Source organism: Oryctolagus cuniculus, chromosome 15 (assembly GCF_051225735.1).
Source record: "Oryctolagus cuniculus isolate XC-2025 breed Fujian yellow rabbit chromosome 15, ASM5122573v1, whole genome shotgun sequence".
NCBI classification, from domain to species: Eukaryota; Metazoa; Chordata; class Mammalia; order Lagomorpha; family Leporidae; genus Oryctolagus; species Oryctolagus cuniculus.
In genome coordinates, this window is record NC_142881.1 from 77,073,280 (window position 1) to 77,098,279 (window position 25,000).

At 51.4% G+C, this 25,000-nt stretch overlaps 1 protein-coding gene across 3 annotated transcripts in view; it reads right to left on the minus strand.

Annotated features, from left to right (window-relative positions):
- Window positions 1-6,234: 6,234 nt before the first annotated feature.
- Window positions 6,235-25,000, minus strand: part of LOC149122085 (glutamate receptor ionotropic, delta-1-like) — a 37,436-nt gene continuing 18,670 nt past the window's right edge. For all 3 annotated transcript variants that reach the window (XM_089313752.1, XM_089313750.1, XM_089313751.1), the window contains 3 exons: window positions 21,672-21,842; window positions 7,963-8,124; window positions 6,235-6,550 (listed from right to left, as the gene is read on the minus strand). In XM_089313752.1, coding sequence (XP_089169878.1) covers window positions 6,422-6,550; window positions 7,963-8,124; window positions 21,672-21,791 — 411 coding nt within the window. In that variant the 5' untranslated portion in view covers window positions 21,792-21,842 and the 3' untranslated portion in view covers window positions 6,235-6,421. The remainder of the gene's footprint in view (window positions 6,551-7,962; window positions 8,125-21,671; window positions 21,843-25,000) is intronic.

Below are 25,000 nucleotides of genomic sequence, written 5' to 3' on the forward strand. Positions count from 1 at the left end.
GGTTCTAGTCCCAGCTGCTCCACTTCTGATCTCACTACTTGCTAATGCACCTGGGAAAACAGCAGAGTACAGTCCAAGTATGGGGTTCCCTGCCACTCACATGAGAAACCCAGATGGATTTCCAGGCCCCTGGCTTCAGCCTGGCTATTGTGGCCATTTGAGGAGTGAACCAGTGGATGGAAAATGTCTCTCTCTTTCCCTCTCTCTCTCTCTGTTGCTCTGCCTTTCAAATAAATAAATGTTTAAAAAATTATAGAGCTTTTCTATAATCAGTTTGAAAATATGTATCAAGTGCATCAACAGAATTATTATCCTTGGTTTGGCAATTCTACTTCTTATAAAATAAAATAAATATAGATATAATTAAGATTTTATATATTTGGGATTCCATTATGGCACCATTCTGGAGTGATATGCCAAGATATTCATCACATAGGAAGCTAAAATAAAGGACATTTCCCTGTAAGTTGAGATATGCACTTCCACTAAAAACTCATCGCTGTAGAGAATAGTTAAAGAAATGAGGAAATACTCCCAATATAGCCTTAAGTGGGAAAGTCTGCATACAAAATGTGTGTTCAATAAATAGCAACTGGATAAATATACAGATCTCTCTGCAGGTACGGTGGGGAGAAGACATAAAATGCACCAGGAATGCATGCAGAATTTATTTCTTGGTTGAGAGATTAGAACTGACGTTTATATTCTTCTTTTCATTTATCTGTATTTTCCAAACATTCGACTGGAAATGAGAATGCCCGGATGAAATGATCCTCAGAATGAAATACTCCATTGCATCTTTGCTTCCTGCCCTTCCTCTGAAGATGTAGCCCTGTTTGTTTTGCTGCTCAGCTCTGTCAAAAGCAGTTCTTGCGCAAGAGTTCCAAATGGTTGACATTTTACTCGGGGAATACGCTGCGAGAATGTTAATCCACGAGGAGACTGAAGTTTATGAGTCCTGTGCAACTCACTGTGCACAGCCAGGGGTCTCTCTGGGAGCAGCTTAATAGAGACACGACACCCCTCAGGCACTGCCGGTCGCCTGCAGCCACAAGGCGAAGCGTCACTACCAAAGACAGCCTGCCCTGTGCAGGGCAACCTGGCCTCATGGCGTGGAACTTCTGCACCCGCCAGGGTGGGGATGATTTGTAACGCACAGTGGCAGGTCTGGGAGAGCATGTTAATGACGCACTTCCAAAGGCCAGGGAGGACCGGGGTCCTATGGCGTGGCAATCACCGCATGATAAGCAATTAGGACTTGGAGAATGATCCGCAGCCACAAGGCCCACCCGGGGACATGACATCAAGTCGGGCATTTGATTCCTGTCCAAAACCAACTTTCATGAAGAATCAAAAGCGACAGAGAAGACCGGAGAGGCGTCTTCAACTAGCAAAGGAGAATGCAGCTTTCTCGTTGCCCTAGGTAATTTGCTGGAATGGAGAGGCTGAGCCAAGGGCAGCAATAAAATTCAAGAATTCAGCAGGCTGTGGGGCCAATGGGTGGGGACCGTGCATGGTGCCCCAAGGCTGGCTGGCTGCCAGGAAAGTGGAAGAGACTGTGGAAAGTGGGCTAGGGGAGTGAGACACCATCTCGAATTCAGAAAGGATGCTTGGGCTGCTGTGCTACACACACACACATACACACACACACTCACAGGAAGTCTGCCTTCCAGCCCCAGCATGGCCACATGCTCCTAGCACTGCATAATTGCATAATTGGGTCTTTTCAGTCTCTGTGCCTCAGGTTCCCAAAGGGAGTTGTGCAGAAAACCATGGAGATGCTGGGGATGGAGACAACTGTGGCAGGAGCCTCGGGGTTCCCTGCAACCACTACACATGTGCTTCCAGGACTGTTAGTATATGCAGGTTCTCGTGAGTCCCTGCTTGGCCAAATTTTGTAGAGCTGGAGAAAAGCGGGCACATCCCGGACTAAATACTTCCTCGGCCTCTCTCGGTACCATCTCGATCCTCCATAAAAAGGAGCAAAAAGCAGCCGTGGTCTCTCCTGCCACACCAGGCTGGCATTCATTCTGGACACGAGACAGAAAGCAAATGCACAGGTGATCTGGGTACTCCTGCTGCCTGTTTCCCCCTCTCTGGCCCCAGGAGACCCACTGTCTTCTGCTGCACCCACAGTCAGGTGGCTGCCTCGCGGGAAATCAAACTCAAGAGGCCTGAAGGCAGCTGGCAATTTTCCCAGGGTTTTACTGAACCGGGGACCTTGTGTTTGGGGAATGGAATGGGTCTCCCAAGCTGGTGTCATTAGGGCAGAAAAGGGTCATACAAACGTGTTTCCTCAGGACTGTTAATGGAGTCTCAATCCAGGCAAGTCTGCTTGGGCATTAAAGGACAACTGTTCTTCTTCTGCGGATCATCCCAATAGCAAAACAGTCGTGAAAATAAAATCCCACCAGGCTGAGGCTCCCCGGATCCCTCAGCCCTCAGTTTTCATGAGCCGTAGGCACCTGTTTCCAGGTGTGGAAGGCCTGGGGGCTCTGGCCCAGCACAGGGCTTGGTGATCCCAGCTGTGCCTGTCAGGGCTGCATGAAGTGGGCTTTTGCACTTGGTGTGGGGAGAAGTTCAAGCCCAAGGCCCTGTAAAGCAGAAGGCTTGGTTCTAGGGCCTACCTGAGTGTCTCTGCTCTGGCAGTCTGGGGTTGAGAGGTTTAGTGAGGGCCCTGTGGGTTCCAAGTGCTGCCCAGGGTCATCACGCTGACTCACAGACCCCTCCATTCCACAAGCAGCTCACGGCACCTGCATCTTCCATCTGAGGAAGGTTCAGAGAGGAGGTGTGGCTGCAGAATCTCAGGAGAGGCAGGCCCAGCAGCGACACAAAGGCCCCTGAGCCAATGAGACAGCACACATCTAACGGACTTTTATACACAGTGGGCGCACAGTAGCTCCTGCTCCACTCTCCTGTCCCGCACCAAACAGCTGCTGAGACTCCTCCCTCTTTGAGGACTCCACTACCACAGATCTGTCCCAGCTCATGTCGCGTGTGAAGGACGTTTGCATGGACAACCTCACAGGACCCTCCTCTGGGGATTGCTGTCTGCTCAAAGGGAGTGGAAAGTCCTGGAGCGCTCATCACACTTCTGAGAACATGAGTGTCCCAGAGGAAGGCGCACACCCTTGGCACGATGGATGCCGGAGAACGCCTTCGAGAGCCAGAAGTGACGATGCTGCAAATCCTGCCCTGGTGGCAGGCTTGTGCCGGGCAGCTCCAAGTACAACCCTGAGACCACTACCACTGTTCCTGGAGCTCCCCAGCAAGCCGGCGACACTGACCTTTGGTTTTGCCATCTGGCACTCCCTCCACAAGAACGCATTTCCTGGATGCAATCATTTAATTAGCATTTGCCCAGCGCCCTGCATCGAAAGACGATCACACACGCCTTCCCGCCCATGAGAGGGCTGAGTAACCCACAACTTCCCGGTGCCACTTCATCTAAAATGTCTGGGTGACTCACCCTCCCCGAGGGCCCCTCCAGGGCACTTACTTTGAGAAAATATCCATTTGTTCCCCAAGCGAGATGATTCCTCTTGACATGAATTTTAAAGAAACTCCTTGGTGTTCATTTGGTTGTGTTTCCCATGGTTCTTGTTCAGTTTCTGCACGGGATCTGCATCATCTCTGTGCAGCACTCTTGACCCTGGCCCGCAGGGCAGCACTCAGCAGTCGGAACATGGGGCCTTCGAGTAGCTCTGCATCAGGGGCCACTTCACGGGGGGCTCCTCCATAGCTGATCTCGGCACTGCCTTTTTGTACTCAGCACTCTAACCCTACCCCCAGATCTGCCACTCATCCTCAGCTGCTATCTCTTACGGGAGCATCCTTTAAGTCACACCAATTTCCCAGCATCCTCCACCAGGAACCCCAGCTCAGCCCCACCTTGAAAGCCTGTCCCATGCCTGTGATGCTCCCCCAGCCCCATCCGAATCCCCTCCCTTGCTTGATCCTGAACCACACCCCCTACCCAGTTCTCGATGCACCCTGGGCCTGAATCACAAACATTGGCTATGGCAAATCCCATGCCCTGCTTCCCAGATAACTTCTCCTTCACAGCCATAAGCTGACAGGCACACAGATAACAAGCGGGATATGCAGTTATTAAGGGCAGATTTTAAAATGACAAAAGGAGACGTTTAAAATAAAACCCTCTTGAAAATCAGCTTCCATTGCAACTCAATCACACACAGACCTCCTGCTCAGAAGCTCCTCAAACTGGAGATTCTGGCTCCTATTGGCTTCTGGGGTTTTGAGGACTGTTGCCTTGGCAACAAGGAAGGCCCAGACACCTGAGACAGGAAGTGGAGGCCACCGCAGCTGCCCTTCTCAGGCACCTGGAGTGGGCAGTCTGGGGCCAGGCAAGGGGCTTGGGTGTCAGAAATAAGGCAAAGGAAACTCCCCCACCCCACCCCACCCCAGCCAACATCCATGGGAACCTTGCAGTTAAAGCCGAGCTTCATGAAGCAGGTGGGCAGCAGGGAAGGAGCCAGTGGGCAAGGCCTGATTGTCCCTAACCCTGGAGGAACACTCAGGGATGCAGGCAGTGCCCATGTACCGTGGCGGATGGGAATGGTCACTTCAGCAGGGTGCTGCACTCTGCAAGCTCCTTACTCTCCTCAGTGGTGGACAGAACTCCTCTCTGCACTGGCTTCCCTTGACCAGGTGGGAGTCCCAGTGCAAGCTGATTTCTCTTGCAGAGATGACTCTGTCCAATGCTGGCCACCCATCTGCAGCCCACAGCCCGAGCTGCAAGCTTTGGGCATCCCTAGAAGGCATCACAGGCCAACCCGGACTTCCACTGACAGAGTAGGACCCCTGGCGATGATGCCACCCATGCAGTGCTGAGTTCTGAAATGTCATTGACCCTTGTGTGTCAGCATTTGTACCGCAGCCAATTACTGAACCTCCTAGCACTTACACGATCAACCTACAACTCTGTCTTCCAGTACATGATGAGCTGGGTGTTCCCCACCTGCCCCATCACACAGGGGCCTGGTGATTCCAGCCCCTCCCTTGGGAGCCAGTCCCCTGCCTCTGACATCACCGATGAGCCTTGCACACTCTTTTTGCTCTACAGCTCTCACCAGCTCCATACACACCTCCTTTGGCCCTGGTCCTCCAGGAGCAAACCAAGGAAGTCTCCCAACTGGACTCTCAATACCCAATGTCACTTAACCCTTGCCTGCCCCTCCACTGCCCCTGGCCAAGCCAGGAGACCAGGCTATGGGGCTCTTGATGAGCATCTCCAGTCCCTGCTGGGAGCTCATTGCTTTCAAGCTTACATCTCCCAGGTATTGCCATTAGTGAAGACATCATCCTCCCAAGGGTGTAGAAATGTGTGTGTGTGTATGTGTGTGTGTGAGAGAGAGAGAGAGAGAGAGACAGAGAGAGACAGAGAGACAGAGAGACAAAGAGAGCATGAGTGTGGGACTACATGACCCTGTGCCTGCACATGTGTCAACCAGTGAATGTTTTCATTCTTTCCTGAGAAGCTGGAATCCCTGTGGACCATTTAGATCATGAACACTCTGTCTCTAGCCCTGACACACATATGGTCCTCATGCATCCAAGCCAGCTGCGTTGGCCAGGCCCTGGGTGGCAGCCACAGCTCCCACCTGTACAGAACTATGGGTCCACAATGGCTTGCCGTGAGAGTTACCAGCCCATCTGATGTCAATGTTTGGATGATTACCCCAGCCCCTTGCTTGCCATGTGGACCTGCTGGTCCCCGATTTTACTGACTTTGGCATCACAGTCCTCCCCTCTGGGATGTGGGGGAGGGTCCCCACTCTGAGTTAAAAGGCCACTTAATGATATTGTTGACACTGAACAAACTGTCCTTCAGCTCCAAGAGGAAAAACAAGAGGCAACATTTCACACTGCCCAGTCTGCCACCTGCATCAGCATCCAGTTAGAGCCGGGCCTCACCTGAGTTACTCAGCAAACCCATTCCTCACTTCCTCATGGCTCCAGCACTCCCACCTCCCACCCTCCTTGCTGTCCAGTGTTCCATCTGTGGCCCTGTCTCATCCTTGGATCTGGAGGAAGCTCTGGCTGTAACCTCTGTCTCCTGCTTCAGCCATGATTCATACTCGCTCTCCACTCTGTGCTGATTCCACCACACTGGGGAATCACACTGCCCCTTCCAGCTTCCAGGCGGCCCTACTGGTTCAGGGAGCAGGGCCTAGTTGCTACCAGGGGCCCTCGCTGTACTCAGAGAATGCATGAGCAATGCTGTTTATTTAGAAACATCTCTGCTTCCTCTCCAGGATGCCCCATAACGCCAGCCTCAACACCATGAGTGGCAGAGGGGATTTCTGTTCCAGCTCCCACTTGCTGGGGATGCAGGGCCCACACAGCTTTCACTGTCTTCGATGGTACTGCAGTAGGAAGATTGGGAGGCAGGGAGCCTCTAGGTTACCTTGCGCATGTCTTTGCCAAATGTCTCGCTATAGGTCGTGCCCAGGATTTCAAACTGGACGTAGGGATTCGAGCTGTCCTCGCGAAACTCCATCACCCCTGTGAGTCCAGTGATGTGGCCCTGCAGGAGACAAGGACAGATCACTGAAGGGTGGGCAGTCTCAAAGGTTAGGAAGCACAAAGAATGCAGCCACCAAGACAGGGCCTGGAGGAGGGCAGCCTGTAACAAGAACAGAGTCTTTTGCAGACCTGGGCCATGGAACAGAATCAGTACTTCCCAGGCCACCTGCTTGCAGGGGACATCCCCAAAGACTTGTCTTCATGTTGTTCACATTGTCATATGTGAGAAGACCCCGCTATGAGTCAAGCACTGTGCAGGACTGACAGCTTGAGTCCCGACTTTCCTGAGTGTTAATGCTTTCTTGCAACCTGATCCATGGACTCCATTTTGCAAGAGGAAGTCACAGGGCAACGAGAATCCACAGGTCAGGACTCTGGGGGTGAAGACCAAGAGCCCACAGGTCAGAAGCATGAGTGTGGGAAGGGAAAGCCCAGCTCTAGTCCACCAGGCATTGCCACCTGGGCCACGTTGGCCAAGTCATTGTCCATCTGCCCGCTCCAGGCTGAAGTCAGTCAGGCTCATATGATAGAGCCTGTGGGAACTGAAGGAGAAACCACATCCAAAACCCAGTGTCTGACACAGCCTGGCTGTCATGAACTGCCCCCCTTGCCTTTGCTCCCAAAGCGGTAACAGGCAGTGGTGGTTTAGTGAGCTGGGGCAGGCCTCTTCTCTCCTCAAGCCTGGGAAGGGGGCTTCAGCAGCCTCCCTTCTGTGAGCCTGGAGAGTTCCAGAGATTGCGCTGGCCCAGGAAGAGGCCTGGGCTCTGCTGTGGGCTGTAGTAGATTCAAACCAACATCAGAACCTGCTCTCTGCTACTGAAACCACACACAGTGTATGGTGAACAAAAACTCCAAACACTATGGATTTCCCTAAATGCTCCTCTGAAGCCTCGGAAAGCCAATTCGCTCAAACACGTCTTGCATGGATTTCTGAGTTCACTTTATATCCAGGCTCCAGCACATGGGGCATTTCACTAGCGTAGAGGACACACACACATACACACACACATGCACCTACACCAAGGACCTATGGCAGGGCCCAGTGAAACTACCTCTCCTATGTAGAGAGGCACCCTATGTGGTGGGGTGTCTGACAGGCACCGCACAGAGAGCTGCCTTCAGAGTCTGCTTACCCATAACCTTGGCAAGCTCCTACATCTCCCTGAAGCCCAAGCTCCTCATGTTAGCATGGAGATAATAATAAGAACAACACTATCCATGGGCCCCAGCTCAACCAGCCTTCAAATGCTACAATAGAAGGACTGATCAGAAGAAAGGCCTGGGAAGGCCCCTCCTGGGATAGCCACCCAGAGGGCCCAGCTTCAGGCCGGCTGCAGGACAGGCAAAGACTTGGGGTGTGAGGAGTGGCCCTGGCTCCCACCTTGGTCTGGAAAGGTGTCCCCATACACACACCTTTTTGATGGTGTCCAGCATGGACCTCCCTCCGTTCCACGGCTTGGTGGACTTCCGTATGCAGTTGAGACTCGCCATGCTGTGCCACTTCCGGTCCTCCAACTTCCTGTGAAAGGCGTTGGCCAGCATCAGAACACTGTCATACAGGTAGAGGTTGGAGATCTGCAAAGACAGAGGAAATGAAATGCCTTCGGCTCATGCGTTCCCAGAGATGGGGAGAAACCAGCAGAAAGCTGGGGTGGTGCAGGACACCGACCCTAAGATACGGTCCCCAGCACTGAGGTGTGGCTTCCAGGTGTTCATTCGACAGCCCAGGCAGGTGCTGAGATGCTGAGTAGGATAAGGCTTATCCCTGCATCAGGTATGAGAGTGGGAGGTGGATTTGTACAACCTGAGGGAGACCAGCAAGACGAGCACCATGACTGAGACATGCACCTGGGCAGATGATCTGCTCAGGTGATGAGGGATGAGCAGTATAAAGAGGGCCCAGCATTTGCATCAAGGTGCAAAGGGGCAGGGCCACTTAGGGCAGCACCTACCAAAGTTTCCACTAAAGAACCAGGTAGTAAAGACTTGGGTGCTGCTGTCTCTGTTGTAATCACTCAACTCTATTGTTAGTAACCTGACAGCATCCTGGATGAGACATGAAGGGGTAAGCACAGCCATGTGTAATGAGATGCTATTTATCAAAATGGCCTGTGTGCTGGGTACACCCCCATGGCCTCAGTTGGTCAAACTCTGGGTCAGAGGAACTGAAGGCAGTACAAGATCAAGACTGTCAACAGGTAGAGCAGAAGGGATGGGCAGGATCCTCAGGCAGGCAGGGCCAGGGCCAGGGCCAGGCAGAGCCATGGGGGTGGGGGCTGTGTGCTGAGGACTAATAAGGTGACTTCAGGAAGAAGGTCGCCACTGGTGGGTCTGTGCCCAAACAGCTGGTGATCAACCTGGCCTCAGAAAAGACCATTCTGGAACCCCAGAAGCAGTTCTGGGCTCCTGGCTTTGGCTGGGCCCAACCCTGGCCATTGCAGCCATTTGGGGAGTGAGCCAGTGGATGGACAATCTCTCTCTCTCTCTTTTTCTGTCTCTCCCTCCCTCTGTGTAACTCTGCTTTTCAAATAAATAAATAAATAAATCTTAAAAAAAAGACCACTCTGGTCTCAGGATGGGCCCAGGAGGAGAAGCTGGAACAATGCTTGCAGAGCAACCCTCCTGTGCATCCGGGGGTGACTGCAATGGAGGACTCCTGTCTGGAGGGGTAGGACGGCCTACACCTGCCTGCTCATGGCTCAGCAAGAGCCTAGCAAGGAGGAGGGCGCACTTGTTCCCAGATGTCACCTTCACGCCATCTCAGCCCTCAAGGAGGCATGGAGGAGGAGGGAGTGGCCTGGGAGAGGTAACGTCCACCCACGGTCAGGTTAGGGCCCCTTGTTTCTAACTGTTGCATAGACAATGGCCAGCAAAGTGGGTCACAGGGACCAGTATCTGAACACCTGAGCAGCAAGGAGCCTGCTAAAAATATTTCAGGAAAACAAAACCCACCGGATAGAAACAGGAGACTATGTCAGCCTCATAGAAGGCCTGGGAAGATCAAATACGCTCCTTGGAATACAAGAAGTCTCCCCTTCTGCTCCCACCTCTCCTTCCTCAATGTGTTCCCTTGCCCCCTACACCTCCATGCCTCCGTCTCTGCCTACACTTCCATCCCCACGCGTCTTACTCTGGATGCTGCAGGCAAGAACGTGGTGGTGGAACTCATCCCCCACAACTGAAGCTGCAGTCAGGGTGGGAGGGGGAGCACAGGACGGGGCACAGGACATCAGACACAAGGGCTCTGCCCTGTCCATCCAGTTGCTCATGCTAGCCCTCCAGAGCCATTTCCACAGGGGCACATCCAAGCAGAGCCGACCGCTTTCCCTGGAAGTCTCCTCATGGGCAGGACATGGCTAAAGAGCTGTGTCCCATCTGTCACTGTCCTGTGCTTTTGCTGTGCCTGCTGCAAGTGTGAGAAGTGGGTGGAGGGTGGGTCGATGCTCAGGAGGTGGCCAGATCTTGCCTGGGTGACTGACCACAGCTCACCGAAACATGGGAAGCAGCAAAAGCAGTGACTGGGCTCATCCTTGTCAGGTGTCAACTAACAACAGAGAGGAAGTGTTCCCACCAACAGGCACCCACTCCCTGTCTGCATCATGACAGAATCGTGTCCTGGCCCCCTTAGGGTGGGAGACTCATTCGCCTCAGGGAGCAGGGATGGCCCGTGCCCTGCCCCTCCCCGCTCCTTCCAGTGCTTGGGAGCCCCCACTGATGCACAGCTGCCTTCCCTCTCTGGAACACAAGCAGAATGGAGCTTTCAGTAGAAGGGAATATGAACCACTAAGAGGTGGCTTTGGTTTTCTTTTCTCCCAAAGAATAACTCAATGCTGAGAGTCCTTGACAAAGTGAAGATGTCTGTTCTCAAGATATACGCGGATCTCGCAGGCACCCACTCACTGCGAGGACTATTTATCCAGCCCAGACCTTTCGACCCACTCACACCCCCATTCACGCACTGAGGGCAGGACTCATAGCACCTCTGCTGTGGCCCAGACAAACACCCAACATAAGGTACCTTTTCCCCTCCAGCACTTCTAGCCACAGTGAATTAAGGTACTCAGCAAATGTATGAATGCAGAGAGGAAGCAGCAGAATATGACTAAGAAAGGCCAGAGGAAGCCCTCAGTCCTCCCACAAGTGTGTCTGCTGTAAAGAATGAATGCATTCCAGCTCAGAGGAGCAGGCTGGAGCAATGCTCTTTTCCAAGCACAGATAGACCCTGCTCACCACCACCCCCAGATCTCCCTGAGCACACCCTCTTCTGCGCATGCATTCTGCACTGTCAGTTCATGAATGTGCTTACCTCATCAATTGTTGAGTTCCCTAAGGGCTGTCTCTAGAATCCAGCACCAACCAAGGAACATGGCGAGTGCTTAACATGCATTTGACGAATGAATTCATGGAAGATACACATAATGCAGGAACAGTGGATGGATGGGTGTGTGGGTGGACAGCTGGGTGAGTGGATGGATGAATGAATGGATAGCTAACTAGATATAGACAAATAGACAGATACATGGATAACTGGATGGATGGATGGATGGATGGATGGATGGAAGGACAAATATGTGAGTGGATGGGTAGGTGAGTGGATGGATGAATAACCAGATAGGTAGGTAAATAGATGAGAGAATGATAGAGGGATGGATGAATAGATAGATATAGGTAGATATATAGATATGTGAGTATGTGGGTGGATGGATGAATGGATGGACAGATGGGTTGTTGATGGGTATATGGGTGGATGGATGGATGGACAGACAGATGGATGGTCTGACCTCCTGCTAAGAAGACACACACTAACTGTATTTCACAACAACAAAAATATACAAAACAGGAAGAAGAAAAGATTGACTGCCTCCAACTTTGACTTGGGTGGAAGACTCCTTTTCCGAAACAGCAATTAGCTTCTCATCAGAGCCTACTTGAAAAGCCTTCTAGCTCCTCGGGAACTTTTTCTATCTACTCTACTCACCTCTTCTCCTTCTCCTTCTCCTTCTCATGGTAATATGCTGTCTCCATATTTGTCCCTGCCTTGGGCAGAAGCTAAGAGTCAGTGTTGATCTGTGGATCTGCCTTTGGCCCCCAACCTCAGCATCATCACTTAGGTAACCAGCTTTGTGCATTCTGACTATGGCTTATGGTTCACTGGTGGAAATGCAGCAGGTGGGGATGGCATTGCCTTCACAATCTGGTTGTCTGGGGAAAAGCTGCTGTGGGGATGAGATCAAGAGAAGATGGGAGAATGGCTCTTTAGACCAGGGGCCCTCTCCATAGCCTGGTAAACTTAAGGCTTTCCTTAGGGCAGGTGGATGAATACAGCGTCAGAGCTTGGTCATACCAAGCCCCCAAGACAGTATGGGTGGTCTTGAAGGAGAGAGGCCCCCAGCTGCAAGAATACTCACTCATCACCTGTCACAAAGAGTCAACAGCTTAGGCTGGGGTCATGGACCACAGGGAGAGAAAGGAGCCTGGCCTGAAGGAGTCTTGCCTCCCTCCCTCCCATCTCAGATAAGACACAGCATATAGCTCATGAGCAAAGATCAGCCAGACAGGGCAGATACTGTCTAGTTAAACCTCAGCCCATGAAAATGAGAGCCAGGGATAGGACCACCTGGGAACAGTGCTGCACAAAGTGAGAGGAGGGAAACGTGCCTCTTCCCAGGTCAGAGTCAAGTTGAAAACCAAAAGAGAAGTCAAAGTGTCAAGGCCAAGGGCTTTGACTGCAAAGCAAGACTTAGAACCAAGTCAGAGACACCATGAGTGAAGTCAGGGGAAGAGGAAAGGGGCAGGGGTCTTCCTGGGAGCCTGCGGGCTCTGTGCTAAGTGAGGAGAGAGCTGGCTGGTTCACTTGGCCACTCCAGAGACATATCCCAGCTTGTAAGTCCAGTTCCCCTCTCACTCTTTATGATACAGTATGACTCACACTGCCATACGTGCAGCATAGGAGGGTGGCCCAAGAGCTTTGCCAGCCTTGCTCCCTGGGGGACCCCCAGTGCATGGATACAGCACACACTGAGTCAGTGTTCACTGAATGGTTGAGGTACATCTCCTGCGCCTACTAGTTTAGTGACCCTGAGCAAGCCATTGAAGACTCTCAGACTTATCACAGCAAAACACAGTGTGACCAGGGCCCTGGGAAGGCGCAGACAGCAGCCCTGGTTTACTGCCCCCTGTGAATTGCAAATGACACATTGTCATTTTTGGAGAGAGCAGAGCTAGAAAGGAATGCAAAGAGCAAACAACAGACCTAAGCGGCCCCTGACTTCAGAGTGGGTGAGCCGAGGGCTTATCGGGGAAGTCCGCATGGGTGAGGCACACAGAATGTGGAGTTACTGGGAAGATGAACTCAGATCTGGCAACAAGATCTTCTCCCTCTTTCAAAGTGTGCAGGAGTCATGTCTGGATTCTGCAGCTTGTGGATCAGAAGGCTGACAAAGAAGCCATGCTAAGCACTAATCCCCAACTCTATGTGCAGTCTGCTCACCTGGACACCTGGGCATGCGTCCCTGGCCCCCTCCCAGTCCCAGCACAAAGCCACAGCTGTCACTGGTCCCGGGTTTGTCAGGGCTGCACACCCTCAGGTGCCATGGGGCTGCCCTTTGATGAGAAGATGGTAGCACTCCCTGGGGCGTTCCACAGAACAGAACAATCGAGGCAGGTGCAGTGTGTATGTACCCTCCTGAGAGTGAGCTGCACTCGAAGGGCTACTTGGCATAGTTGATTCTGCAATGAGACCACCCAGGAGTGCAGGGTAGGTGAGGAAGGCAGGCAGCACATGGTGAGAACAAGGGTCAGCCGTCACCCTGCACCTGTAACTCTGTACATAGTCACCTGGACCTGTCCCCTGTACAGGCCCAGGGGTTACAGTCCTGGGGAAGTCCTTGGTGACCTCTTTAAATGATCACCTCCCACTGCCATAGCACAGTTCAGCAGCCTCCTCTCTCCCTAGGGAATTGGTAACGGCCACTTCCCTTGCTCCCAGCCTCAGACCCTCCCTCTGCACCCTGCACAATCACCTTTCTCAGATGCACCTCCTGCCAGATCACAGCTCCTTTGATTTGCTTCCCAGCATTTCTTGCCTCTCGTCTCTTGGCTCAAGCACAGTGAACTCTGCCCCTGCTCCACCAGGCCTCTGGACTTTTGTATGTGCCATTCTCCCTAATCGGAACATGCTACTAAATGGAACTTCAAAGTCCCAATTTCAGAGCCCATGCTGTGGCATAGTGGGCTAAGCCTCCACCTTTGGCACCAGTATTTCATATGGGCACTGTCTGTGTCTCAGCTCCACTTCCAATCCAGCTCTCTGCTATGGTCTGAGAAGACAATACAAGATGGCCCAAGTCCTTGGGCCCCTGCATCCACGTGGAAGACCCAGAAGAAGCTCCTGGCTCCTGGCTTTGGATCAGCTCAGCTCTGGCTGTTGTGGCCATCTGGGGAGTGAACTAGCAGATGGAAGACTTTTCTCCCTGTTTCTCTCTCTCTGTATCTCTACCTCTCAAATAAATAAAGTATTTTAAAAAGTCCCAATTTCAGGGGTAGGCATTTTGTGAAGCAGTTAATTTTCATTGGAGACCTGCATCACACACTGTCCTGGGTTCAAGTCCCAACTCCACTTCTGCTCTAGCCTTCTACTAACGTGTACCCTAGGAGGTAGCACCTGGATTGAGCTCCAGGCTCCTGGCTTCAGCCTGGCCCAAACTGGGCTGTAATGCAAATTTGAAGAGTGAACCAACAAATAGAAAATGTCTGTATGTATGTTTCTGTGTATCTATCTGCCTTTCAAATAAATAAAAACAAATAACTATTTTTTTAAAAGTCCTAATGTTGAGGGGCTGGTGAGAATTAAGAGAACATTTGTGAATGATTTCACGTAAGAACTGGCATGAAGAAGTGATTAAATAAGTGGCTGTGGATTCATCAAGGTTGAATGACTAGTTCTACAGCTGTTCATAGGAGGACACACCCAGGTAAAGAGATGAGGAGGTATTTGCAAAGCAACATCCCTTCTAGAAGACAAGTGATGGCAGACAGAAGCTGACTTGGGAGCAACAGAGGAGCCGGATGCGCACACACACACACACACACTCCGTGGGAGCTGTCCAGCTCCTCTCAGAAGCCAGCACTGTTTTAGCATGGGATGGGAGCGTCCAGCTGCACTGTCACTCCCTCACACAGAAGGCAGAGACTCAGCCAGGAAACAAGAAGCAGAAGATACATTTCTGAGAGGCAGAGGAGAGAACTAAGCCATGAGCACTTGTTGGGGGCTTGCAGCTCTTTGGAAACCCAGGAGACACAGCTGGCTGTTGGACAGAGACCAGTCACGGACATAAGCACCAGTGACAGGAAACCAGGTTGGGTTTTTTGAATTTGAGCCAAAAATCCCATATCAATAACTATATTTTATTTAGGAGAACACCTTGTGTCAGCAAGAGCAAAGGCTACCAGAAAGATGGTTAAATTGATCTATATGAGAAAATAAGAATTTAGAGTCAAGATGCAGAGGGAGCAGACGAGGATGGAGAAAGAAGCCAGCCAGGTGGAGAGGCAGGGAGCCCTGGGGCACAGGAGCAAGGCTCAGCAGCAGGGCTTGGTCCACAGAGACAGTCTGTGCAGCTAGGACCCCCACTACGCCCCTATCCCTGCCACCAGGGCTCCTGGCAGCTCTGAGACACAGAGGCCGACTCAGCTTGGGCCACTATAACAAAACACCACTGACCTAGTGACTTATAAACCACAGGAGTTTACTCCTCATAGTTCTGGAGGCAGAAGGTGAGCACCCAGACAGAGGCAGGATCATTGTCTGATGAGAGCCCCTTTCCTTCCTGGCTCGTGGATGGCTCCCTCTTGCTGGGTCTCCAAGCAGTGGAAGAGGAGGACTGTGGCCTCATCAGCCCCTCTGAGGGCCTTTGGCCCCTCCAGCAGGGCTCCCATCTTATGTCCGAATCACCCCTCCAATGTCCCACCTCCCAGTACCATCACCTTGAGAGTTAGGTTGCAGCTTATGACCCTAGGGAGGACACAGCCTTCAAAGCACAGCAGGTGATCTGTGCACGTGGGAATGGGGGTTTTGTTGATAGGATTTCCCATCTGGGCAGGTCCAGGGCAGATGCTCTGGTCAGTCACTGAGTCCCCAGAAACAGAATCAGGACCAGAAATAAAAAATATGAGCCCCCATAAAATGGGCAGAGCTCCTGGGGACAGCGATTAGTTTCCAAGCCTATCCGGACATCAGCAGGCTGAGACCTCTGCATGTCCCCACCAGACGGCAAAGGAGAGGTCTCCACAGTACAGCAGGGTGCATGGATGCGCAGCCAGGCTGTCAGCCTCCCAACACTCCCAGCATGCTTGTGGGCTCCAGGGTAAGTCTGAGACCTCAGCAAGCCTCACTAGATGCCATGCTCTGGGGCCCAGGGATTCTTGTGTACCTGCTGTATCAAGGTAAGGACAATTCTTGGGAAGATGAAGTAAGTGCGGGCCAGCATCAAAGCCTCAGGACCAGCTGCACCTTGCATCAGTCCATTGTCTTCCCCTGCACCGAAGCCGGTGATGCAGGAAACTGTCTCACTGAGAAAGGCCGCCTTTCCTTTGGGTTTCTGGACAGCCTGATTTCCCCCTCCCTCCATCATTAATCAAGCAAAGTGGCCTCTTCAGGGAGACATCAAAGAGACAAACGGCAGGGACTGACCTCTGAGCAGAGCCTCGGACCAGCTCTGGTCAGCCCCCAAAGTCAAACAAGCCGCTGACAGAGGGTCCAGCTGGGAGCACAGGCTGATGTCCAGATGCCACAGCTTGAGGAATCCATCCCCAGGCAAGAGTTCTCTGCCAAACTGCTGCTGGTCCACCTGTCCTGAGAGAGTGCACCATGACCAGGCCTTGGGGAGGAAGCAGGTGGTGGCAGAGGGCAAAGGGGTTGCAAAGGCCAGATCTGAGCAGCGAGTTTGCTGAGGGGAGAGGAGCATCTGCCCAGACCAGAGGCTCTCTGGGCTCAGGCAGCCCCCTTGCAGCCAGCGTGGTGAGCAGGTACACCCGAGGAGACCACCTGTGCAATTGTGTCTCTGACAAAAGCTTCCCTTTCTCCTAGCACCTGTATGGGTCTTAGGGGTTAAGGAAACTATTGAGAGTGACATGAAATCCAAGGTAGCTCTGTGTGAGCGAGGAAGCTGCAGCAGGAAGGCGTCCGCTGACAGGTTGACAGAAAACCTTGCAGTCTGGGAAGAATACAGAAAGCCTGGAAGAAATCGTGATATGCAGGGCAGGGATGATGGGGCCTGCTTTAATGGAGTGAGCCTGAGGGAGGCGTGATTCAGCCAAGCCATTCAACAACTGTGAAATGCTCAGGGAGCATTCCACAATAACACCACCACGTTAACCCACACAGCTTAACCCAGGCACCATCGGGCTCCACAGTGACCAGACAACAGGGCTTACATCATTGGCCTGTTATCCCCCCGGGGAGAGAACATCTGAATGCTGGTGGGGCGGCGGTGCAAGCAGGAGCCCTGAGGAACTCACTGGGCAATGCCATGTTCCAGAGACACAGTAGTAACAGATTCTCCAAGTGCAGCTGCCCCTGCCTGTGAAATCATAGCAAAGTCACAGGGTTCTCAGGGATCGGTTATCACTTTTATGACTCACTGAGTCAGACAAGCCCTAAACGGACTTGTCAAAAAAATTCAAGAATGAGAAATGCCCAGATCAGACAGTGCTGGATAGGGAAAAATAAACAGCAGCACTGCGTGTTGGCAAATGCCAGACTTCTGGAGCTACTAGAAGCTACTTATTTAGGTATCTTTCTCTCGGCTAAACAGGGACCAAATTGATTTGCTGTAATAGCACTTGGTTGGCTACAGAACACAGCAAGCCCTGACCACAGGCCTAATAGGGGAAGATGGAGTCTCCAAGGTCAACTCAGCAGCAAGGCAAGAGACGAATGCGCTCCCAAAAGTGCCCTGTTCTTGATAGTCCTCACAGAGAAGTATCATCCCAGGAGCAGCCATCCGGGAGAGGAGCTGAAGATGGACTAGAGAGCTCCATTTCCAACAGGATTTTCATTAATTTCATCAAGACAAAGTTAATAATCCATGACACAAATGTTTTTTTTTCCTTGAGTTGGTTGTTCTAAACATGTTAGAATCTTCTCGATAAATCTCACAGCTAGAGGCTAGTAGAAATTAGTTTGCATTCTACACTGTCACTAAGAAAGAAAGAAGTTGTAATAGTTTCCAGAGGAGACTTGAAGGGAATGGCTTGTAAATGAGACGAATCTACAAGCTGCCCAAGTCACTGCTGGGCAGGATGAGTAAATAAATCCACATTTCTTTCCCAGTGCACTCCCTACACTGAAGACAATGCAACAAATGGAGAGAAATTTCTTTTAAAAAGTGTTTGGCTTACATATAAAGAGGCTCCTAGGGACTGTTAATTTGGCCAAGAATTATTTTATTTTTTTCCTTACGTTTTATTTATTGATTTGAAAGGTAGGGTTAAAGATTGAGAGAGAGAGAGAGAGAGAGAGAGAATAGAGATTGTCCATCTGCTGGTTCACTCCCTAAATGACCACAATGGCCAGGGCTGGGCAAAGCTAAAGGCAGGAGCCTGGGATTCCATCTGGGCATCCAAGGTGGATGGCAGGAGCCCATGTACTTGGGCCATCATCAACTGCCTTCCCAAGGATGTTAGCAAGGAGCTGAGTTGGAAGTGGAGCAGCTGAGACTCAAACGAGTGCTCACAGGGGATGCCAGTGTTGCAGGTGGTCACTTAACATGCTGTACCTCAGTGCTGGCCCCAAGACCTGCATTCTTTTTTGTTGTTGTTGTTTAAAGGTTTATTTAGAGTTACAGGGGTGGAAACATGGTGAGAGAGAGAACTTCCATCCACTGGTTCACTCCCCAAATGGCCACAGTGAAGCCAGGATTAGGAGCTTCATTTATGTGTCCCATGTGGGTGCAGGGGACAAATTAAATAAATAATTTTTAAAAAACTACATTTAGGAAGAGAGATCGACCATATCATACCAGAAAGAGAAACAGAGGCCATGAAAAGGTTGAGCCTTTTTGTGGAAACTCTGAACACCACCTCCTACCCTCTCAGTGACAGTGATGTGAGGCTGTTAATAGCCCAGCCCTGTTCTGAGTCTTTTCTTATAGTCTCCCAGTTAATTATCATTAGGACTCTAGAGGGTTGGAAATATTCTAATCCCCAACTCACAGCGGAGGAAACTGGGGCACCAAATGGCAAATAAGTACCAGTAATAATTCAAGAACTGGTTAGTAACTAGAGTTCCTGGGATCTGAACCCAGGTGAGCTGGCACCTGCTCTGCTGCTGTTGCCTATGCTATCTCTGCAAGATCTCTACAGTGTTGCTCTTAAACCTTGCTCCTCAGGTAGGGCCTGGGTCCCAGCAGGAACAGACAGAGGTAGGGTGTGTCCCAGGGTTGCTAGGTCCAATGTTGTGTTTGCCTTATTTGGTGGTATCTAGCTGTACCGCTCAACCGTGCCTTTGTTTATCCTCTTAAGTAACCGGTGGGTGGATGTCCTCAGCCAGACTCCCTCACTCTGCCATCCTGTCTCAGCCTCCAACAGGCAGCCTCTTTGCATCCTGCAGGTTGGATGTGCCATCAAAAATCCCACCCGGGTCCTTTAGTCCACAGCACAGTCTCAGCCACAGACCTGGACGAGAAGCACCTGCTCTTTCCCCAACCCGAGCAGGTGCAACCCCATTTTGGGCAGTGGAAAGCATCCCGTTCTTTGTTAAGTAGACGGAGTGCAGTGTGACAAAGCAGGGGTGGGAGAAATGAACTGGAGATGTGAGGCTGGGCAGAGGCAAGGAGGACACGTTTGTGCACACGACTGGAGCCCTTCAAGGTGGGAGAGCCGGGGAGCCCTCCTAGGGCGTGCAAGCCCCACAGGGGGACACCTCTCTCTGTCTGAACCTGTGAAGAGATTGCCCTTGTCCTGTGCTGGATGGGATCAGGCACAGGCCACTGGACCCTGCTATCTAACTCTACTTCAGTCCACGTGGAGAGTGAGTGTGACACCTACAGAGAGGTTTATGTAGCCCTTACTGCTTCTTCCAGACACCTGAAAGGAGGATGACAGAACAGGCCAGCAGCATCCATAAATGTAAAACCACATGAAGAGCTTTTCACTCTGATGGGGCTGTATTGTGGTGCTGTGGGTTAAGCTGCCATTTGCAACACTGGCATCCCATATTGGAGTTCCAGTTCGAGCTCCAACTGCTAATGCACCTGGAAAAGCAGCAGAAGATGAACAAAGTACTTGAACCCCTACCACCCAATGTGGGAGGCCCAGAGGGAGTGCCAACCTCCTGGCTTTGGCCTAGCCTAGCCCTGGCCATTGAGGCCCTGTGGGAAATGAACCAGTGGATGGAAGATCTCTCTCTCTCTCCCCTGCCCCTTTCAAATAAATAAATAAATCTTTGAGAGAGATCTCTACTCTAACCCAGTTACCCGGGGCTCTCAAGTCCATGGTCTACAAAGGCTTTCACAATACTCTCTTGGTCAACCCCCACCACATTAGAAAAAACCCAAGGGGCTGGCACTGTGGTGTAGTGGGTAAAGCTGCTGCCTATAGTGTAGGCATCCCATATGGGTACTGGATCACGTCCACACCACTCCACTTCTGATCCAGGTTCCTGCTAATGCACCTGGAAAAGCAGTGGAAGATGGCCCAAGTCCTTGGGCCTCTGGCACCATGTGCGAGACCTGGAAGAAGCTCCTGGCTCCTGGCTTTGGTCTGGCCCAGCCCTTGGCCACTGTGGCCATTTGGGGAGTGAACCAGCAGATGGAAGCTATATCTCTGTAACTCAAATAAATAAATAAAATACACTTTAAAATAAATAAAATATACCATTTAAATAAATAAAACACACCTTTAAAAATCCCCAGACATCTAATGAGCTCCTTGGGCACTTGGAGAATGGGGTCACTCCAGCTGAATTCGTGTCTTCTGTTTCCCAACCACAAAGATGACACATCTCATGTTCACTCTGTGGATTATTTCCTCTTCTACCCCCAAATACAAGAGCCTAGAACAGATTCAGTGCTTTGGGCTTTGGCACACAATGCAGGTCCATGGCCCACTTGAGACTCCAGCAGAGCCCCTCTCCAACACACAGCCCTTGACAGAGCCACGTCCAGTTGTCTCTGGGTGAGGCCAGCCCTCAAGCAGTGGACACAGTCGCCTCCATCCTGAAACTCTGCTTCCCACTGCTCGTGCCTGTCTGGGTAAAGAAGGCAAGACTGGCTTCCAGTGCTGAGAGGCGAGCTGATGGCACACAGACTTCCAGGCAATTTCCACAACCCCCAGTGGGAGAAGAGACCTCCTGTCTTGTGGCTCTCACAGGGCATCAGCCACAGTTTTCTTGTGCACAACAGCAAATGGCAAAGTGCATTCATGGCAGCCTGGGGGCTGGGGTGGGGGCACTCTCTGTCCTGTCTCCTTGTCGCCCACAAGCATCTGGAGAGAAAACCATGCCGTAGGAAAGGTACGGAGCTCCTCATTCTATTCTAAGGTCCCACAACCACCTAACGCAAAGTGCAATACACCATGGCGTGGCTGAAGGGATGACTTTGTGCCTCTCACCTTGGAAGGGAAGGGAAAGTGAGCGGGTCACGGCCCTGCACCCTTGCCCCTCCTTACTCAGCTGGGGATACAATGTGCAACCAAAGTGCTGGAGAAGTTCTGAGATGTTTTGCAAGAGCCGTGTCTGTGCCAGTGGCTTCTTACCCAAAAAGGCCTTCAACAGGCTTAAAATGATGTCTTCCTAAAGGGAGACTCCAGCCCCAGGCCAGCCAGATGAAGCCATCCCCACAAACCCGCAGCCTAAGACTGAAATCTCCTTGTGCAGTAGCACGTCACTGTTAACTACCACAGGCACCTGGGGACTTAACACGGCCTGCCTGCTGGCAACAGGCAAAACTGCCTGTCAGGGCCACTCAGAGGCACTGCCTGGGCAACTGGTTTCCTCTTCAGCAAGGGACACAGTTGTAGGAATCAAAGTAGGTGGGCAACAGCACTCTGCAGGTGCCCAAGGGTGCGGCTCAGAGTTTGTCCCCCTCTGTGGCTGTCCATGGTCCTGGAGGCTGAACACTGACCTGAAGCATCTGCAGGTAGCCTTCTTGGGGGTCGCAGAGCAGGGAGGAGATGCGGTGATTGTTCCTCATACACTTCTGGTTGTCCTTCGCGGACGGGAAGATCTGCCGGACCACGGTCATCCTGCCGAGGGCACTGTGGACCAGATCCAGGATCTCGGGGTCGCTGATTTCCTGGGAAGAAAACCAGATCGTGCTTACCAGCAACCCACACACGGTTCCTGCAGAAGGTCTACCAGGAAGCATGGAGGCTAACACATCCTCAAGAGCTCAGGCCAGGGAGGTGAAAGGACTGGGCCCGGGCCACACAGCTCTTTAGTTGCTTGTTCACAGATAATACTGAGATACAACGAGATGGTTCAACATTTTCCCTAAAGGCCAGCAAGAGATGAGCAAGGTTTCCACGGGGTCAAGCTTTTAGAAACCCACGCTGCCAAACAGCACGGCAGGCATCAGCCCACACTGAGGAGAAATTTCTCACTGGGAGTCATCGATCTTATGCATACAGGGAAAGCCGGGATTTACCAACACAGCTGCTCAAAATGCAGTGAGTTTCTTGGAATTCTTTACTAATGACATTCACGTTATACAAGTATTTGTGTTCAAATTCTGAAAACATATCTGTTCATGCACTCGGCCTCTATTCCACAGGCTCTGGCCCACATCACCTGTGACACTTGTTCTGTTCTGAGCACCAGGGATAAAGCTGGGTGGGAGTTGGTGCTAATCCCATCCTGCGGGTTTCCTGGTCATTGTGGGATGACATAGGAGGCGGTTTCAAACGTTTGTAGAAAAGGGAGATTAATGGATATGTTTGTTTAGGGAGAAAAAATTCTGAAATCCATGCATAGTTTTTTTTCATAAAATGCATTTGTATGAACTTTTGGAAGAACCCCCCCCCACACACACACACAGATTCCACAATTTCTGCACCAAAATAAATGTGTCCTCTAAGTCTATTTTCTGTGAACATTTTGAAGTCCCCTAGTATGCCGAGTGTCCCAGGGTAAGGAAACCCATTGTGTTTTCCCTGTTAGCTCCTGCACCAGGTTCCTCTCCTACAATATCTCATTAGTGCTCACAACCACCTCGGGGATTCTATTAGGCAGATCCTGTTATTATCCCATTTGAAATGAGCAGCCTCAAGCACAGGACTAGCACAGGGAGCTCCTTCCAGGAATCATCACCTACACTGCACCAGAGGCTGGGGATGAACTTGGCAGCAAACTGCATGGACACGTGTATATAGGGAGGGCACTGCAGTGGAGGAGTGGGTGCAGCCACAGGAGACAGGGGTACAGAAGCCACCCAGGGCAAGGGCAGGGTCGCTGGCCCTCTGGAGAGGATGTGGAAGCAGTAGCTGTCAGAGAGGAGGCTGGAGCTGTGTGAGGGCACATGAGGCTTCAGGGGGTCAGTTAAAGACCCACTCTGAGGGTGATCAGAAGCTCTTGAAAGGTTTCAGACACAAATGAGCTGCAATCAGATCTACATTTAACTTCTGGCTGTTGGATAGAGGATTAGAAAGGAACAAAAGTGGAGGAGGTGAGAGCAGGAAGGAGAGCTGGTGCAACATAGGCACTATGAAAAATGGAGACGAATCATAAGCCAAGAGTTCCAGCAGTGGGAGAGAGGGCTAATCAGGCTAAGGAAAGCTCAGGCTCACTGTCTCTTACAAGTGATTGAGTCGGTGGTTGGTTGCAAGTCAAGATTTTAACTCTAAATCACTATGTCTTAAAATAGGTCTCAAATCTTTCTCCTTGTAGATGACCCATTCTAGCTTTGAGACCTTATGATGGTGTAAATGGAGCTAATGAGGTTAGAAATTAAGGTTTTGAAATCATTTAAAGAACACAACACTTTCAGAGGTAGGAAGGGAAACAATGTATTTCAGAAGCGGATATGTGTGTGTGAAGCCTAGTCAGTCAAAACCACAGATGCAACTGGGAGACCGTAAAAATCCAAGAACCGTGTCCTTTTAGCATGATCAATAGTTCCCAGGTGCACTGAATTGCAGGGATCGCTAAAGAATTAAAGTGCAATTACACTCTGGATGTAGGCATCATGAAAGTTTGCACTTCAAAGTGTTCTGTTTAATGCAGATGATCTTGCAGGATTGCAACCCATGGGCAATCGAAGAAACTGGAAAATGTTCACGTCTCAGGACCATCAGCTGGGATGGGTCCAGACTGCAGTGGGCACCGGTTGGTGACCAAGGTCCTGCTTGGAGCACAGGACGTAGGATGAGAGCAATCACACCTTAACCTAAGAGGGAGCAGGAGTACAGGAAAGCCCAATGAGCCACCTGATTAGCTTTACCTTGCAGAAGGAAGACAAAGGATTGGAAGAGGAAACTTTGTCTAGAAAAAGCATGAGGTTGTGATTCTTTGGGATTATGCAAAAGCGGATGACTGAGAGCCAGAAAGGAAAGGAAAGGGTGTGCTCCAGCGGCGTCCTGTCGTCCTCAATTTCTCTTGCTTTCAGAGGCACTGTTCAAGGTCATTGTCCTAGAAGTCCCTCTATTAGGTCTCCCACACTTCAATTTCCTGGAAGGAGTGTCAGCAGCACTGAGCCCTCCCCAGTGTACCTCCAAATACCTGGGAATCCGATTCCCAGGAAATCCATTAGAGAGCTGATCTACAAGTGTCGCACAGTCCCTTTCTCTAAGCATGACCATCCCCTTCCCTGGCAGCCTGCAGCAACACCTGCGGGGAGCGACTCAGTGAGCCAAGGGCAGCCACAGCACTGAGGGCACTCGGGGCCTGCCCCCAGCGGCCCCCGTCTGCAGACTGCTCCTTTTCCATTCTGTCTGCCCAGGACTCCGTGAGGACTTGGCACAGCCCTCTGCCAGCCCATTAGCTGCCATATGCCCTCCTCACAGGGAGGCTCTGCTGCAACCTTGTAGACCTTCCTGTCTTCCTGGCCTGGGACTCATCCGGCCACTCTGGGTCAGAGCACGTACACTGCCTGCCGATGCACTCCCACCCACCTATCCACACTCCTGGCACGATCCTTGTGTCCAATGCAGGGGCATCTGCCATCGGTGTCTAAGAGTTCACAGAAGCAACTTTCCCAAATCCTTGGGGGTAACAAAAAGGGACCCCTCTTCTCCTTGCCCTAATTCTGAACCTGGATAATCAGTTTTAGCAGTGGCATGCCAGGCCCTGCTCCTGTCCTGTTGGCCCTCCTGGGTCTCTTCAATAGCACAAAGATGTGTGTACAGGCAGGTGCTCACTCCCTGCACTCTGCTGTCAGAAACCACTTGGCAGATTTACTCCAGGTCAGCCTCCAGACCACCCATGAGAGACCCCAGTGTCTGGACCTTCCTATGGGAA